This window comes from Cyanidioschyzon merolae, chromosome 18 (genome assembly GCF_000091205.1).
Source record: "Cyanidioschyzon merolae strain 10D DNA, chromosome 18, complete genome".
Classification (NCBI taxonomy): domain Eukaryota; phylum Rhodophyta; class Bangiophyceae; order Cyanidiales; family Cyanidiaceae; genus Cyanidioschyzon; species Cyanidioschyzon merolae.
Genome location: NC_010144.1, coordinates 1,174,780 through 1,191,197, shown reverse-complemented (window position 1 = coordinate 1,191,197; position 16,418 = coordinate 1,174,780). Strand labels below are relative to the sequence as shown.

At 55.2% G+C, this 16,418-nt stretch overlaps 3 protein-coding genes and 1 non-coding gene across 4 annotated transcripts, besides 4 other annotated features; 3 read left to right on the top strand and 1 right to left on the bottom strand.

Moving 5' to 3' along the window:
* Positions 1–1,529: part of a sequence feature (pseudo-gene of triacylglycerol lipase) that runs on past the window's edge.
* A 1,445-nt stretch (positions 1,530–2,974) lies between these two features.
* Positions 2,975–3,883: a sequence feature (repetitive element).
* Positions 3,838–4,713: a sequence feature (repetitive element).
* Positions 4,714–4,821: 108 nt separating this feature from the next.
* On the top strand, positions 4,822–7,024 carry CYME_CMR480T. Its single transcript, XR_002461643.1, has one exon. It is a non-coding gene; the product is annotated as a hypothetical transcript (transcript).
* Positions 5,543–7,480, bottom strand: CYME_CMR479C (p68 RNA helicase; the record flags this gene model as incomplete). The annotated part of the gene is made up of 1 exon (XM_005538622.1): positions 5,543–7,480. The coding sequence occupies one exon, from the start codon at positions 7,478–7,480 to the stop codon at positions 5,543–5,545; it is 1,938 nt and encodes a 645-aa protein (XP_005538679.1).
* Positions 7,481–9,634: 2,154 nt separating this feature from the next.
* CYME_CMR478C (similar to transcription factor IIA small subunit) lies at positions 9,635–10,393 on the top strand (the record flags this gene model as incomplete). The annotated part of the gene is made up of 1 exon (XM_005538621.1): positions 9,635–10,393. One exon carries the CDS (start codon positions 9,635–9,637, stop codon positions 10,391–10,393), a length of 759 nt encoding a protein of 252 aa, XP_005538678.1.
* Positions 10,394–11,320: 927 nt separating this feature from the next.
* Positions 11,321–12,745: a sequence feature (repetitive element).
* A 1,414-nt stretch (positions 12,746–14,159) lies between these two features.
* CYME_CMR476C (similar to glycerol-3-phosphate dehydrogenase) lies at positions 14,160–15,437 on the top strand (the record flags this gene model as incomplete). Its single annotated transcript, XM_005538620.1, has 1 exon — positions 14,160–15,437. The coding sequence occupies one exon, from the start codon at positions 14,160–14,162 to the stop codon at positions 15,435–15,437; it is 1,278 nt and encodes a 425-aa protein (XP_005538677.1).
* Between the last annotated feature and the right edge of the window lie 981 nt (positions 15,438–16,418).

Genomic DNA, 16,418 nt, shown 5'->3' with positions numbered 1-16,418 from the left:
TGACCTATGCAGCAGCAGCAGCAGCAGCAGCAGATGCAGATGCGAGCGAAGCGCAACCGTGTAGTGCGATGAACTCCTTGGATAGTGCATCTTGCAACCACAAACCGGTGATCTTTTGAGGTCACTCTCTCGGCGGGGCTCTGGCAAGCATCGCTGCCCTCGATATGACGTGTTTTGAGAATTCACAGTCGTTGCGTCTGTCATCGGATCTGGTGATGAGTGTGACTTTTGGGTCGCCTCGAGTCGGGAATCGCGCTTTCGCTGCAGCGTTCCAGCGACATGTGCCGTTTTCATTCCGATGGGCAGCGGTCGGCGATATCGGGACGAAACTGCCTTTCTGGGGTTATGAGCATGTTCCGGTCAAGGTGATGCTGGATCCGTTGTCGGGGAGCATTCTCATGGATCCCTCGATCATCGAGGAGTCCATGGTGGCGTTCCGGAACGCTTTGGATGCGCACCTGCGACCCGCATATATCCAGGGGTTTGAGCGCTGGTGTCGGCGCTACCACCCCCGCTGGAATGTGCAGTTCTGGGATTTCCACGACGTGTTTGATGACCACGCCCTGGGTGCTGCTTTGGAAAGCATCACATGATGAATGCATGACCTATGCAAGCGCATGGCTGCTGGAGCGTGCCATTTGTCCTCAAGGTCCGCTACGCTTCGCAAACGGGCGCAAGTGCGCTACCCACAGAAGCACACCAGCATCACGAAGGTGAGCAACGACATGTCGGGTACGCGAGGCACGCTTGAGCATCAGCCGAATGGTGACTTGGATCACGCCCGGTGCGAGGTCGCTCAAATATGTGGCTCTCGCCACACGCTCCACCTCGACGACCCGCAAAAAAGTACACCTCTGCGAATCATGCTCCAGAGGTATGCATCAAAGATTCCGCCCGATGTTCTTCGAATCGTCATGCAGACTGGTCGGTCGATGAATGCAGCACCTTCATCACCAAAGTGAAACGCGTTGACGTCCGAGTGGAGAGCGTGAACCGTCCCCGGTCGACTGGACGCGGAATCCGTCCGAATTCCCGGTAGCGAAATAGACGCGATCCGCCACTGGCTACCCTGAAAAGCGTCTCTGGCGGGTACTTCTGCGAAATCCAGAACGAGGCATGCTGCGCTCTGTCCACTAGTCTGCAGGTCTGGCTCTGACACTGCCGCATCGCTGCTGGAGTTTAAGCTGCGCCCCAGTGATCGACGCATGCTGCGGTTGCTGAGATTGGTCTCTCGATAGTCAGTCGCAGTGCCTCAACCAGCGCCAATATTCCTGCTGAATTCATGCTTGTCGCGAGTACGCCTTTGAGCGCGTTTGCCGACAGAGGCCGGCGGCGTGGTGCTCGCAGCACAGCAAGCGATCATGTGCTCTTTGAGGAGCTGCAGACAAGCACCACTTTTGCAGCGCATGGTACACGCGATGGACGCGAGCGTAGCTTCCAACGATCCGCGATCTAGTCCTGAGGTATTCCGGCGGGGATAATCACCACCCAGGATCATGACTGAAACGCTGTAAACGATGCATCATGCGATATCCACTGGGCCAGGGCACGGCGATGATTCGGCAGCAATCTCGCTCAAATGCTAGCTTACTGAGGATTCTCCAGGGTTTCGTTTTTGTTGGATGATCGTCGCCGATGATGTCGTCTTTTCTTTCTCGCGGAAGACGCGTTCTTGGCCGCTGGGTGCACGTGATCCTCGTGCTCTGGCTCTAACGACGACGACGACGACGACGACGAAACGGATGCAGACCTCCCGTGGTCGCGCTTTGCAGAGGCGCCATCCTGCGCTCCACCAGGTGCCCTCTTCCTCGAGCGCATGCGTTCGGGTTCAAGTCTCGCATCAGAGGTATCCAATGCTAGCATCAAACGCCGCTCGTCGCGTGTGCAGAGCTCCTCACCAAGCTCTAGTTTCGTGAGCAAGAGTCGAAACCGACTTTCTGGGCGACGTAAGATACGTGACATCGACCGCGACTGCGAACCGAATACACCATCTGCAGTTGCCGCATCTGCGAGCTCTTCCAGATGCTCCCAGGCAACGACCTGGCGGTATCCCGGAGTCTTGGATGCCTGGTCCGCGATCTTCGCGACTTGCCTCACAAGAGGACTGCCTTCAGCCTGCAGTTCATGCTCGCCTTTCCGCCAGTACGACCTAGCGACTGATGCGACGCCAAATACTGAGTTGGGTGAGTCGACGCGTGCTGCCAGTCTGCTTTAGCTGTTCGAGATCGGCAAGGAATCGTCTCGCAACACGGTCCATGGCATCGTCCGATTCTATTTCCCAGTCACAAGACTCGTTCTCTATGTCTTGCTCTAAAGATGTAAGCGACTTGTCGAGTACCTCAAGTGCCTTGGCTGCCAGCCCTGCACACTGCATCCCAAAACGCACTTGCTCCTCGGGTGTCAGTTTCGCTTGGACGAGTGCTCGCAGCTCTGCAGGTGATGCAAGCTTGCTCAGATAACCAGCTTCATTGGCTTTCCGCCACCTTTGATGCAGCTTTCCACTCTCTCGATGCCCGGGTTCAGCTTTGGCTGCCATGAGAGCTGCTGCGCGTGCCGTTGCAACAGAGATCCGAGCGTGGTGGTTAGGAGGAGGTCAGAAAACTGAAACCATCGATATGATGGTCTCTCCAAAGCGTCAAAGTCTTCAAGGCAGTAACCGGACTCGTCGCTTCCGCTGTCAATCAGCAGAAAAGCGCATAGCGTACGCCCCGTGCCGCACAGAGGAAGCAGCACGTTGGTTTCGAAGATCGATAGAAGACGTTTTTGGTAAACAATTCGTCTCTGGAAACACCACCAAACGCCTTGCAAAAGAGAAACGCTGGAAAGCCAGTGTACAATGGTGGCGTTTCTCACACCGTCCGCCGTAGACCGATTGTCTACCCAATGATGTGCAGACGACTGTGCTGGCGTTCAGCAACTGGCCACCTACTACTGGTTTCAACTTCTTCTCGTATCACTCCATTTTAAGAGGTTGCCCCGCAAAGTTGGCTCTCGCCAACTCCGGGGGTCTTCTTTCCAGTACTGCACATTTCCTTATACTGATGGCGGCGTTAAAGTCTCAGTCCAGGAACTCTATTCGTTTCTTCCTATCATTAGTTTTACGAACCAAAGCGAGTAGTCCTCGAAGTTTCGCCCTCCTTGCTATTTGCATTTCCGTCAGCGAGCCGCTGGCTTTTCTCCATCGCGACCCTCTGAAGTGTACAACACAGCTCGTGGTGTGTATGAGATGTTCGAAACTCATCTAAAGGTATTTCGACATAACGATGTGCGCACTCCTTGTACGTTCTTGTCGTTGGAGCTGGTGTACACCCTTTTTGGGTCATCCAGCGCCCTGCCCCGTATGCTACTCCGAGCCTTTGGCTCATGTCCTCCTTGAGGGCGCTCAATTGATTGAAAAAGCTGGCGTATGCTCGCTGCTTCCTACAGTACAGGTTCATACGCAGACGAGCCCACCTGAACTTTGTGCATTCTTTCCAAAAGCTCTCGTCATCAGCTGCGTGAATGCTCATAACCTCTCGAAACGCTTCAATGTCGGCTCCGCGGCTCGTCACCCGGCTGATCGCTTCCAAATTCCCTTCACTCTTGAGTTCGATGTCTCACTTTTCTCCGTCGCATTCATTATACCGGATTCTTGGTAATATCTCGCTCATGAGAGCTTCAACAGACTTATGTCTTTCTGACGTAAGTTGCCGACAGAGCCATCTTCCTCACGCTTGGGTGCTGCGATGGTAACGATGTGGGTGTTCCCGGGATCCACGCCAACGACAAACGCGTTCTTCTGCACCTCCAGCGCCGTCGGGCCCGCTTCCTGGTCCGTCCTCGGCTTCGCCCCTGGCGAAGGATGTAGATGAGAATGATGCGGATCCTGCGATGCAGGAGGTGCAGGATAACGACTTTGTCGTTGGCGCGGACCCTGGGAATACGAGCATCATAACCATCTCTGTACCAAAGTGTGCGGAAGATGGGACTGATGGTAACTTACGTCAGAAAGACATGCGTCTTTTGAGGCTCTCGAGAGCAAGATACTATCGAGAATCCGGTATAATGAATGCGAGGAAGAAAATCGAGACTTGGAACTCAGGAATGAAAGAGCACCTGGAAGCTTTGAGCGAGGTGACTAGACGAGGCGCGGACTTTGCAGCTTTTCGGAAATTCATGAAAGTTCGCGTTGCCCATTGGGATGCGCTGTGGGAGGAGTATACCAAGCCCCGGCGGGCTCGTTTGCGAATGAATTTGTATTGTGGGGAGCAGCGGGCGTTCGCGAATTTTTTCAATCAGTTGAGTGACCTGAAGGAGGATGGAAATCAGAGGCTCGTCGTAGCGTACGGAGCAAGGCGATGGAAGACCCAAAAAGGGACTACGCCAGCTCCAACGACAAGAACGTACAAGGAGGGCGCACGGCGTTTCGTTACGATACCTGTAGATGAGTTCCGAACCTCGTATACACACCATGAACAGGGGTGTACACTTCAGACAGTGGAGATGGAAAAGTGTCAGCGGAGCCCTGAAGATATAAAAAAGTATGGACCGCTGACGGAGGAGCAAATGGAAAGGAGAGCGAGACTTCGAGGGCTACTCGCATGAGTACGTACAACCAATGATTGCAAGAAACGTATGGAGTTTGTGAACCGAGACCTTAATGCCGCTACCAATATAAGGAGATGTGCGGTGATAGAGACGAGACCTCCAGAGTTGACACGGGAGAACTTTGTGGAACAACCTCCAAAAGTCGAACTATATGAGAAGAAGTTGGGAGCAGTAGTCGTAGGTGGCCGGTCGAGAAAGATCGGATGGCGTCTGCACGTCACTTGGAGACGTCTTGTCTAGGGCGGGTCACTCGCCACTACTGTACACCGTTGGCGTCGTTCGACTTTCGAACGGCGTTTGGTGGCGGTATTCCAGAATCGATGCAAGTCGTGCTCTGCAATAGACGACCTGGTACGCTATCGCGGTCGAGTGCTTCATCGGAATCCAGGCTCGCTGGGCTGCAAACCTGGTATGTACAAAAGACTACAGATGATCCGTCAGGCTAGCGAGCGTGAACCATCGAACTGCTTCCATCTGGCAGGATGCATGCTGCGCCAGTTCGGCAAGCTTATGCACCGGGAACTTGACACTCGCTGAAGGAGCATAAGTCACTCACTTGGGTATCTGGATCTGGAGAGAGTGTCACTGGCGTTTCATAGCGACCTGGTGACACTGACGCGCTTCGGCATGTGCTTCGAATCTGAACTGGCGGGCGCCGACCAGTGCGGCACTCGTTGCAGACCTAGGCGGACCCCTGCCTGCACTGTCCGCACTTGAGTACCGTAACCCGGGTTCCGATAACAGCGGCTCTGGGCAGAGAAGCCCACGACAAGCTCGCGTTGACAGCTACCAGCGGGAACGCGCCAGCGAGGCGTGTCGCGCTTGCGGGCCCTGCGGCCGTCCCGGAACTGCAGCGCCGACACGCAGTATTCGCGTCCACGACAAGCGGATACGCGCTTTGGAGAATGCCGCAGCGGACGATAGCAGGCATCTTGAGGGTATTCACTTTACGTGTCTAAAATGCGCCGTTTTCGTGAGCGCGCACGTGACTGCGATCCCCGGCTCCACCTCTGTACCGCGAGCCGCCCCCCGAGGCACCGTAGCCTGCTGCTGAGCCCCGACGTCGAGTCGAGCGAGCGCCATTGCGCGCATAACCACGTCCAAAGCTATGCTCGTACGTCCGCTTTCGATTCCGACGATTGACGAATTGGTTCAGCTCCGCTGGCACCTCATTCTGGGACTCCTCGAGTATCTGCACCAGTTCAGATGCGAGGCGCGCATTTGCCGGTGTGAAGAAGGAGTAGGCGGTTCCGGTTGAGCCGGCGCGCCCTGTCCGTCCAATACGGTGCACATAATCCTCTATGGTTCCCGGAAAATCATAGTTCACAACATAGGAAATGTTCTTGATGTCGAGGCCGCGAGCCGCAACATCGGTCGCAACCAGCAAGCGCGCCTGCCCCGAACGGAAAGATCCAATCGCCCGATCGCGCTCCATCTGCGTCTTGTCGCCGTGCAGGGCAAGCGCTGCAAGTCCCCAGTGCTGCAACCGACGGCTTAGCTGATCCGCTTTGCGCTTTGTATCTGTGAAGACGAGGACCTTGGCGTTCGAATCGGTGTCGGCGGAAGCGTTCAGCAACGTCTTCAACAAAGACTGGAGCCGTTCGGGTTTCTCGTCCTCATCGAGCACCTGCACCACCTGCCGAATGCTCTTGTTGGCACTGAGGTCGAGCCCACCGATGTTGATTTGAATCCAGTCGCCCGCGGTCAAAAACTCACGGGCGATGACTTGGACCTGGCGGGGCCACGTGGCCGTAAACATCAGTGTTTGGCGGTCAGGACGAATCTGGCCAACGATCTTGCGTAACTGGGGTTCAAAGCCCATGTCCAGCATGCGATCCGCTTCATCGAGCACCAGGTAGGTCACGCGCCTGAGGTTGGTGCGGCCGCTCTCCAGAAAATCGATGAGGCGCCCCGGCGTGGCAATGAGGATCTCAATACCCCGCGACAGCTCACGTGCCTGCGGACCGCGACTCACCCCGCCATAGACGCAGGCGTTGCGGATGCGAGACGCCGTGCCGAACTTGGTCGCTTCTGTTTGGATCTGGACAGCGAGTTCACGCGTCGGCGCGAGCACCAGGCAGATGGGTCCATCGCCACGGCGCAGTGGCGGCTGGCCGTGAATATGTACAAGCGCCGGAAGCAGGTACGCGCAGGTCTTGCCGCTGCCAGTTTCCGCTATGCCTATGAGATCGCGTCCTTTCAAGGCGACTGGCCATGCCTGGGCCTGGATAGCAGTCGGTGCTGTGAACCCGGCCCGCTGGATACATTGGACGATCGCAGGCGGGAAGCCTGCCTCGAGAAAGGACTCACAAGGATTCGGTACATTTTTACCCCGAACAGTGATCTCCATTCGTTGCCGAAACGATGCGACGTGCTCCGGTGAACGGCCTGCCACCTCGGGGTGCTCCTGATAAAAATTCCGCTCAAAAGGTACAAGATTGTCTAGATTATTTGCCTGGGTCCAGTCAATGTCTGAGAGGTTCGCCCCCAAGCTGCCCATTCGATCACGTGTTTCGCCCCGGCTGGCGAACCGTGCCCGGCTCTGAGGCTGAGCACCTCGCCAGTTGTTCGGGCGAGTGCCCTTCTGCGCGTACGAGTCATGCCCGTGCACGTCCTGGGTTGCAGTGCGCCCGCGATACGGCGCAGTGCTGTGGCCCCAGTCTCCGTTTCCATATGAGTTTGATGCGTCTGGGTAACGAGCCCCCGGCGCTTGCGGTATCGTCGCTGACCAGCCAACCGGCGCTGCGTGAAACGATGGAGCCTGGCCTTCAAGCGAGTGATCGTTTCCGTGCCAGGTCTTCGGCCCGCTCTGTGAGCCGTTGCTTGCGTAATCAAAGGACGGAGCGGTGTAGTCGTTTCCGTTGAACCATTTGATGTGTGTCGGCTGACCCATTGAAGAACAAAGCACCCAAAATGCAGAGTATTAGGGATCGGTGCCCGATGAAGTTTGCGTGTGCACGACTTGCACGCTCAAAAGAGAGCGCTGGAGTGTATACAGGTTGGTACCGTCGCTGATCAAGTCGTGGTACGCTGTACGTCTCTGCGTTCGTTCGTAGTAATTTCCGTCGGTTCTCAAGGTTCGTAAGCGCAAGGTTTGTTGATCTGCACCACAGTATCTATAGGGCCCTGCGAAACCCTGCGAGTTTGTTCTGTATGTGAGGGATACCCCGAAAACAACTATAAGAACAGTAGCTACAGGTTCGTAGGCGCTGGATTTGACGGCGGCGGCGGCGGCGGCGGCGGCAATCCTTCGATTCTGCGCTCGGCGGCAGCGGTGCGCAGCTGTCGGGCGCGCTATCGATGCCGCCACCGCCGCCGCTGCTGCTGCTGCTTCGTCGGGCATTGATGATGCCGGCACTCGCCGCCGGCATCTTCAGTCGGGCCACGGAGCGGCGACACGGATCGATTCTGGACATTGCTGTACCTGCGCGTTCATTGCTGGCGTTGCGATGCGGTTGCGGCACTGGAACACACGCATGCATGCATGCGTGCGTGCGTGCGTGCGTGCGTGAGGACACGAAAAGCGCTTCAGAGGCGACTTTTGATGGTGCAAATTTGCTGAGTCGATTGCGTACTTGGGGCGTCCATGAGCGGGAAAGAGACAGACTCCATGAAGAGAAAGTCTGCTGGATGGTTGCTGATCGCTTTTTGGCTTTTCTTCGAGAGGACGGCGTCTATACTACTGGATGCATCGGGGAATAGCACGCTGACAGCACGAGCTCGCAGCTCCGAACGCTCACCCAAGTCTGTGGCAAACGCACCGCTTTGATGAGTGAATCCTTGCTGCCCGAACGTATCGCCACAAAAGCGCTAAGAAAGCGCTATGGAGTCGTGCACGAGCTGCGCCGGATACGGGCGCGATTATGTCGACGCCAGCGCACCCATCGAATGATACTCACGCACATCGAACTGACGCCCGTAGTGGTAGCGCAAATCGACGTAATAGAGTTGGTACTCGGAGAGTCTCTGAAACGCACCCACATACCCATCGGAACTACTGACCTTGTGCTGATAGTACGGTGCAAGATTCGAAGCGGAGTTGTGTGCTCTTCCCTGATTGCCATCACCGATTCCGCATTCGTCGAAACCTGGGCAGACGCTTCAGTCGCACAGCATAGAACACGTCGTGCATGCATCTTGTCTTCGTGCGGCATTGGCGGCGACACGCCCAGCGTCATGGCAAGCGCCCCATATAGGCCTGGGCACCCAGAGTGCCCTGTGCATCGCGTACAGGAAAGAGGAGGATCATATGCTGGCCCTTCAGTGTTAGCAGCTTGGTGCAGGCAGCACGATGGCCGGGTTCTCTGGAATGCACCCGATGCTCGCAATACGCCACGGGAGCCGGTGTCGTTGCCAATATGCCGTGCCAGGATGCCGAGTCTTTCCTCGTGGACCGGGAGACGATAGGTCACCCCGCATCCAGCATCAAAAGCCTCATCGGGGATACACAGAGATCAAACGATTTTTGGTCGAGCTTGCTTACGCTTTTAACTAGACTGAGCGATGCACATGATGCAGCAGCGCAGCCGGTCCATGAACTGCAGCGGAGCCTGATCGCCGGCATAAACCGAGTCCCGTGGTGCTGCGATCGTCGGCAGCTTCACGACGGTGCCGAAGGCACGGGACGATCGCAATAACTTACTTGAATAGTGTTGGATCGATGAGACTGGGGTGGAAGTGCCCATTGCGTGATGATCATCGGCATCCAGGGAAGGGACCACCATTCCGTTCCGTTCTAGGACCCCAGAAAGTAGTTATTGATGTAGGAGAAGTGATAGAGGTGGGAGTAGTCATGGATCGCCCTGGCTAGCGCGTGTATCCGGCGTTGCAAACGCCGCGCGAGCGCGAAACGTTCCGTGTTTGCGTCTCGTGAGCGCCTTGCTGGACCGGCTGGGCAGCAACCAGTCTTTAAACTGCTAACCTACTTGGATCAAGGTGAAACAAAATAGGAGCGATAACTCTTGAGGTAGGACGTACAGTACGGTGAAGATCAGTACCTAAGCCGCCAGCCGAGGCGTGCTCCGTAGGGGAATATCCTGGTCGTGCGATGAGCGACGCAACACCGCAGCGTACTGCAAAAGCAGAGCCAGATGCGGGCCAAGCTACAACGGAAAGCATTCGGGGAGGGAAACAAGATGCAAACACCGCCGCTAACCAGCCGGGGGTGTTTTACGCTCACTACCGGGCCTCAACAATTGGCCTGACTCTTGAGGACACCCTCGACGAGTTATTGAGCGCGGGACACTTGCAGGAGTCAGAGGCTGCTTTGGTGTGGACCCAGTTTGACCAAGCAGTTGCTCGCTATCTACGACGGAAAGTCCGCCAGCGTTCCGTGCTCAGGGGACGCCTCGCACACTACAACTTGCGAGATAACGTGTGGACTTTTCTCGTCCGACATGCACTGCTTCGACTCGAGCGCAAACCGGAAACCTACGCTGCTGTGGAGCGACTGCCACGGACCAGTGACCTAGGTGGCGCCACGGATGCCAGTATACGCGTTGAACCGGCAGTTCCCGCGAGCGGGAGCCTGAAACTCGAGGGCCCGCGACTTGCTTCCCATTTACCGCCTCGGCCGGACTGCCTGGACGGACGCGCTGTTCCCGCTGTGACCAGTCATGCACGCTCCGCTGGAGACGCGACTACCGAGGCCTACGTTTACGCTGATCGTTTGCGTCTTATCTGCACGGCCGCCGACGCGAACATCGTGAAAGCCACCTCGGGCTCGAGTCGCCGAAAGCGTAGCGCTGCACCGCTGCGCTTTCGGCCTCGCTCTCGACCGGCGTCATCGGCGTCCGCTGAGGAATGAATGATGCGGTCAAGAAATGAATACCTGTACGGGGCATGACTGGGCATTGGACAGGAGAACGCTGCGCTCCGCATGTCAACGAGGATGCGTCGGTGCCTAGCGGCTACATATATTCGATGCGTCGACTACATGAAATCGCTTATCATTAGGATTGGGCCTGTATATGCTTCTTCTCAAAATTATGTCGTTTCCTGGCGCAACGATCGCGCGGTGGTCGTGGCATCTGGAGCGTTTCTCACCTGTACGCATCGTTGCCCGCCCATCACTGAAACCGTTGGTATTTCGCTTATGGAGAGCGCTCGAAGGCGAAGCTCCGAAATAAACCCCCGAAGGTGCCGCTCGGAAGCACGCCAAGCACGCCTTTGAACGTATCCTGTGTTGCTGCTCTGTGCTGCCCCTGGAAACCTGCCTCTCGTTACAGAATGCCTCGCAACGCACTGCAGCGAAAAGAGCGCAGCAGCATTCCCGCCAGCTCTCCATCTGGACTCGGGATCGACGCCATCAATCCCGCCAGCAAAACGAGCAAACGAACGCACACACATCAAGCCGATAGCGTTGATGTATATACGCCAGCGTGCAGAATTCTCCCAGGGTTTTTGGACCGGCCATTTACTACTGGCTTCAGCTTCTTCTCGTACAGCGCCATCTGCAGAGGTTGCCCCAGAAAGTTGGCTCTGGTCAACTCTGGGGGCCTCTTCTCCAGCACCGCCTATCTGCTTATACTGTTGGCGGCATTGAAGTCTCGGTTCACGAATTTCATATGTTTCTTGGCATTGGTTGTACTCACCAACGGAAGTAGACCTCGAACTCGCACCCTCCATGCCGTTAGGTGCTCTGTCAGCGCTCCGTAGTTTGCTACATCCTCAGTGCTCTGCTGGCACTTTTCCATCTCGACACTCTCAAGTACACACCCTAGCTCATGGTGGATGTATACGACGTTCGGAACCCATCTATCGACATCATGACGAAGCACAGTGTGCACTCCTTATACGCTCGTGTCGATGGAGCTGGTGTGCTACCTTTCCGTGTCATCCAATGCCCTGCTCCGTATACCACCACGAGTCTCTGAATTTTGTCCTCTTTGAGAGCGCTCAACTCATTGAAGAAGTTGGCAAATGCGTGCTGCTTCCCAAAGTACAAGATTCTAAGCAGACGAGCCCACCGGGGCTTTGTAGATTCTTTCGACAGCGGCTCGTCAAGAGCAGCGCGGACTTTCATGAACTCTCGAAAAGCTTCAAAGTCCGCTCCTCGGCTCGTCACCTGGCTGATCGCTGCCTTGTGCTCTTTCACTCCTGCATTCCACGTCTCATTTCTTTTCCTTGCATTCAGTTTTCCTGATTCTCGGTAAGATGTAGCTGTCGTGAGCTTTCAAAGACGGATGTCCTTCTGACGTAAGTTGCCGTCGATATCATCTTCCGCACGCTTGGGTACTGCGATGGTTACGATATTCGTGTTCCCAGGGTCCGTGCCAACAACAAAATCGTTCTCCTGTACCTCCTGCGTTGTAAGGCCAGCCTCCTTGTTTTCTTCATGCTTCGCCACGGGCGCAGTCGAGGACGGAACTGGACGATCTGCCTTCAAGCGCCGAGAGTGTACACACATGGCTACTCCATCGGTTTCGATGATGCCAGTGAATACCTTTTGCTTGCACGTATTGAGACGTTTGAAATTGAAGATATTCTTCCAGTACGTCTCCCGGTTTTCACTGGTGAACTCTATCTTCCTTACATCGAACTCCAGACAGACCTCCTTCATGATGCCGTTGAGGACTCTGGAGTCGATTGTTACAAAATGGAACTTGGTGATGCATAACGCAACAACGCTAAAGCGCTTACCCGTTAGGATACCCTTCCGTTTCTCTGACTCTACATTTTGTTCCACACCCAGCTCCATATTGGCCTTGGGATCGAGTTCGCGGTCCAAACACACGAAATAGCGCAGGATTAGGGGATAACATCTTTGCTTTTCTTTTTCCATACCTGATACATTTCCTGCTGGATTGACCAGCTCCGAGACCGGACGGTGCTCTTGAATTGCCGTACGGATTGCAGAAGCTTCATTCGTTCTCCTGTGTGATGTCTTCTCGTCGAGGAATTCGATCTCCTGTTCATTCTTACTATCGTTCCTGACGCCATTGATGATGGCCCGTATCCCTTTGCGAGAGAGGCCCGGGTAGCGCGCAACGATGGAGCGTGTCATGAAACGTTCGAGCTTCATGATCATATGGTTGTTCAGGTTCGTGAGATACTTTTTTGCCCTGTATTCGAAAATACGCGAGTCACCCCTGTAACGAGTACCTTTGAGACCCTAGTAGGGGTATTTTTCATGGAGGACGCACATGCGCTCATTTTCCCTCGACGTCCCCCTGTGCCAAGCATCAAGTGGCGGCTGAGGGTCTTGTTAAAAAAAACGCTTCCGGAACCTCGACTGTTTTCGTGTCGGTAAGGTCATCGTATATCTCCTTCACCGTATGCTTCAGTCCAAAAAGAAGTGTTACGCACGCTCCTGGAGTAGGAATCGACACGGCTTCTGGTGGTCTCTCGCATCTTCTGCTCGTACGGATCCTTGATACATCCAAGAAGGCAGGCGTTCACTATCATCTCGTCATGCTGTCGCCTTTCTTGCAGCCGTTGAGGTCTGGCTCTCGCTTCTTCTTCTTCTTCTCCTGTTCATCTTTGCTCGGCACTATTTTTCGTTCTTTTCGCCACCTGGCGACACCGTGCCTCCAGGATCCTCCACTTCTTCGTCCAGAACTTTCCTTTTTTATTTTCGAAAAAGAACACACTTTGAACGCTTCTGCTATAAACCACGAAAAATCGCTCGTATATACTTGCTTTGGGGTTGGAACACAACTGAACTGAAGACTAAACGTTGCTACGACTTCAACGCAAATACACCTTGTACGGTATACAACATGCTAATGATCAGGATCGCGTTTCTCTTCAATGGCGATATCCACGTCGTACCTCGTGCCTGGCAGATCTCCTGGGTGCGCCTATCGACTGTACTCTATAGAACGAAGAGCAGAGACTCACTACTGACTGGCAGCGAGATAACAATTGCCTTCCCTGTCAATGATAAAAATTCATGGGGAGCAAAGATTTCCATATTGACGAAAGTTTACCTTCTGGGCGGAATGTCCCGCGAGTCGGACGATTCTCCCAGGCTCGTGCTTCATAGACCTCTCGGAGCCTGGTCATGCAGAGAGATCTGAGCAACTCGTCCGCAATGCAGTTTATTCTGGGACTCAGAGCGGTATGCTGCGTCTGGGCGTCGCGCTGGTCGTGGTGTCCTCGAAGAATATCGCTCTGCGCTGCCGCAGGCAGTACGCCTGCCTGCGCAGCTTCCAGACTCCCAGAATGATAAGTAGCCCTGATCCCGTGTCAGGTGTAGCATTCCTCGAGCCGACGCCCTCAGTGGTATGACAAAGCTACTCTGTCTCCGTGTAGCATCCGCACAAGCGGTTTAGGCGCTGCGGTGGGTGCTCACTGCAGGCACTTGGCATACGATAGAACAAAGGAAAAGACCAGTATACCTGAGAGGAAATATGGGTAATGGAACTTGGAGATAGGTTGCGTCATGATGGAGAATTACATGAATCGTAGTACCCATCCCGCTATTGGGGATTCATGGTCAATGGAAACGCTCTGTCATCGAAAAAAACTCGATGCAGCAACGACTCCTGCCGGCTTACGCGCCTGCGCGGATCAGAAGCGCGACACTACCGCGGGTGAGCGTCCTTCGTTCCGATGCAGGATAGTAGCTCATGCAGCCTGAGCAAACTGTGCCGCGGCTACAGAGCACGAGGTCTGTTTCGAGTGCGTTCACTTGTGCCATCTCATTGGCTAGGGGCTTCGAGGGCGCAGGATCCGCTCGAACGGAAACCGCCTTTTCTGTGACGCTGTGGCGACGCCCTTCTGCTGACCCCAGTTATGGGCGGCGGTCTGTGAGGCGGAAGGTTCCACCTACGCACGCACGATTGTCTGGGCAGAGCCAAGAGGAAGCTCGACACGTAGCGATCTGTGGCGGCGGCTCTTTTGGGAGCGCTATGGCGTTTGCCTTGGCTAACAATGGTCACCAGGTTGTGCTGCTTGTTCGTCGAGCGGAGGTCGCAGAGACGATCAACAAGGAGCGCACAAACCCTCGCTACACTGCGTTAGTTCCAGGCTTCCGGTTTCCAAAGCTTGTTCGAGCGACCACGGACCCCGAAGATGCTCTGAAAGGCTGCTGGTTATGTGTTCATGCTGTGCCGGTCCAAGCGAGCAGAGCTTTTCTCGTGGAGAGCGTTCGCCCGAATTTGGCGCCCGGAACACCGATTCTGTCCACAAGCAAGGGTATTGAGGTTAGCACAGGCAACTTTATGTACGAGATTTTCGACGACGTATTCGGTAAAGAGCGTCCGGTGCCATGCATGTTTCTCTCGGGACCCTCTTTCGCCCATGAGATGTTGGCCGATCTTCCGGCAGCCGTCGTCCTGGCCTCGCATGACGCTGCTGCATGTGCGAGTATTGCAGCCGCTATTAGCTCACCAGCACTGAAAGTATTTCGCTCGAGCGACGTTGTTGGCGTTGAAATTTGTGGCGCTGTGAAGAACGTTATCGCCCTTGCTGCCGGCATCTGCGAGGGACTTGGTCTCGGTATGAACGCGACAGCTGCGCTGGTGACTCGCGGCTGCTCGGAGATGCGGCGCCTTGCGCGGAGTTTTGGTGCTCGTCCGGTGACTGTGGCCGGCCTCAGTGGCGTAGGCGATACGTTTATGACCTGCTTCGGCACGAGCAGTCGGAACAGAACGGTTGGCTACCGCCTGGGTCAGGGTGAAACCCTTGCTCATATTTTAGAGACTTCGAGTCAGGTCGCTGAAGGCGTGCCGACGGCAAAGGCAGTTGCGAGTCTCATTGAAAGGCAGTTTCCGCACTTGAACCCCATGAGACGAGCGTTGAAGTTTCCGATTCTGTTAGGCGTCATCGACGTCCTAGAAAATCGTCAAAGTCCGAGAGAGAAGCTCGAGGAATGGATGGATCGGAAAGCACGAATCGAAGACTGAGCGTCTACGAGCACTGCACGACTGTTCTCTGTGCGTTCGATGCTATCGTATTCTGCACAGCGCAAACGTTTCCATCTGTTTGTGGATGTGAGTGCTTATATCTAGCCTAGTCTTCATCTACGCGCCGCCTCCAGCATTCTGAATTCTACATGGAATGCTGATCCTCTGAGGTTCGCGTGCTGGACTGTTGGGCAACGAGCGATTGCGAGCCCCCGCTCTGGAGTACAGTTCCTTAGCCGATGAAGACGCTTTGCCTGATCGCCTTGACGTATGCCGAAGCTCATCAGAATTCGGAACGAAGAGCGCGGTTGAGGCGTATCCAGTGTTGACAGATTAGCTAGTCATCGGTGGAGCTGTTAAGGACTCGCAACCAGTTCACCATTTGCAAACGCGCCTCGCTCGGTCCGTGGTACTTGACGAAGGTGACACTCAGGCATTTTCCAGGCGAGGCATTTGACATGGTTCGCGTCCAGTCTATATCGGATCCGGGGCCCGAGTTAAAAACTTCCTGTAGACTGACCGCGCAGCATTCGTCGTAGAATCGGAGGTAGCGGAGATACCGGACGTCAAATAGCGGGAGTCTCGCACATGGAGCCTTCCAGGCATTGATGCCCGTGTATCCAGTTTTTGCGGGCGCAGGATACGTCTGGCTCGACATTTATTCGATTGATGCGCACCTCGTCTTGTCCACGGATGACGTTCATGAAGGTCTCGGGGTTTAGGAAAGCGCCAGGTCTCATGCGCGAACAGCCTAGCGCTGGTCGCTCTGCTGAACAGGGCTTGCGGAATGCTACCGCGCCGTCGTTTGGCGCAGTTGCACGTCCATGCCGCTGTATTGCGAAGCTTGTATCGATGCCCACATACCTGAATAACGCAACAGTGCCTGTGTCCGAGAGACTCAGTGGTGGAGGCGCACAACGTGTAACGTGCCCGCTTGCAGCTTGAGAGGTCTGTTGGCAGGCCTCCGCGAATCCACTCAAA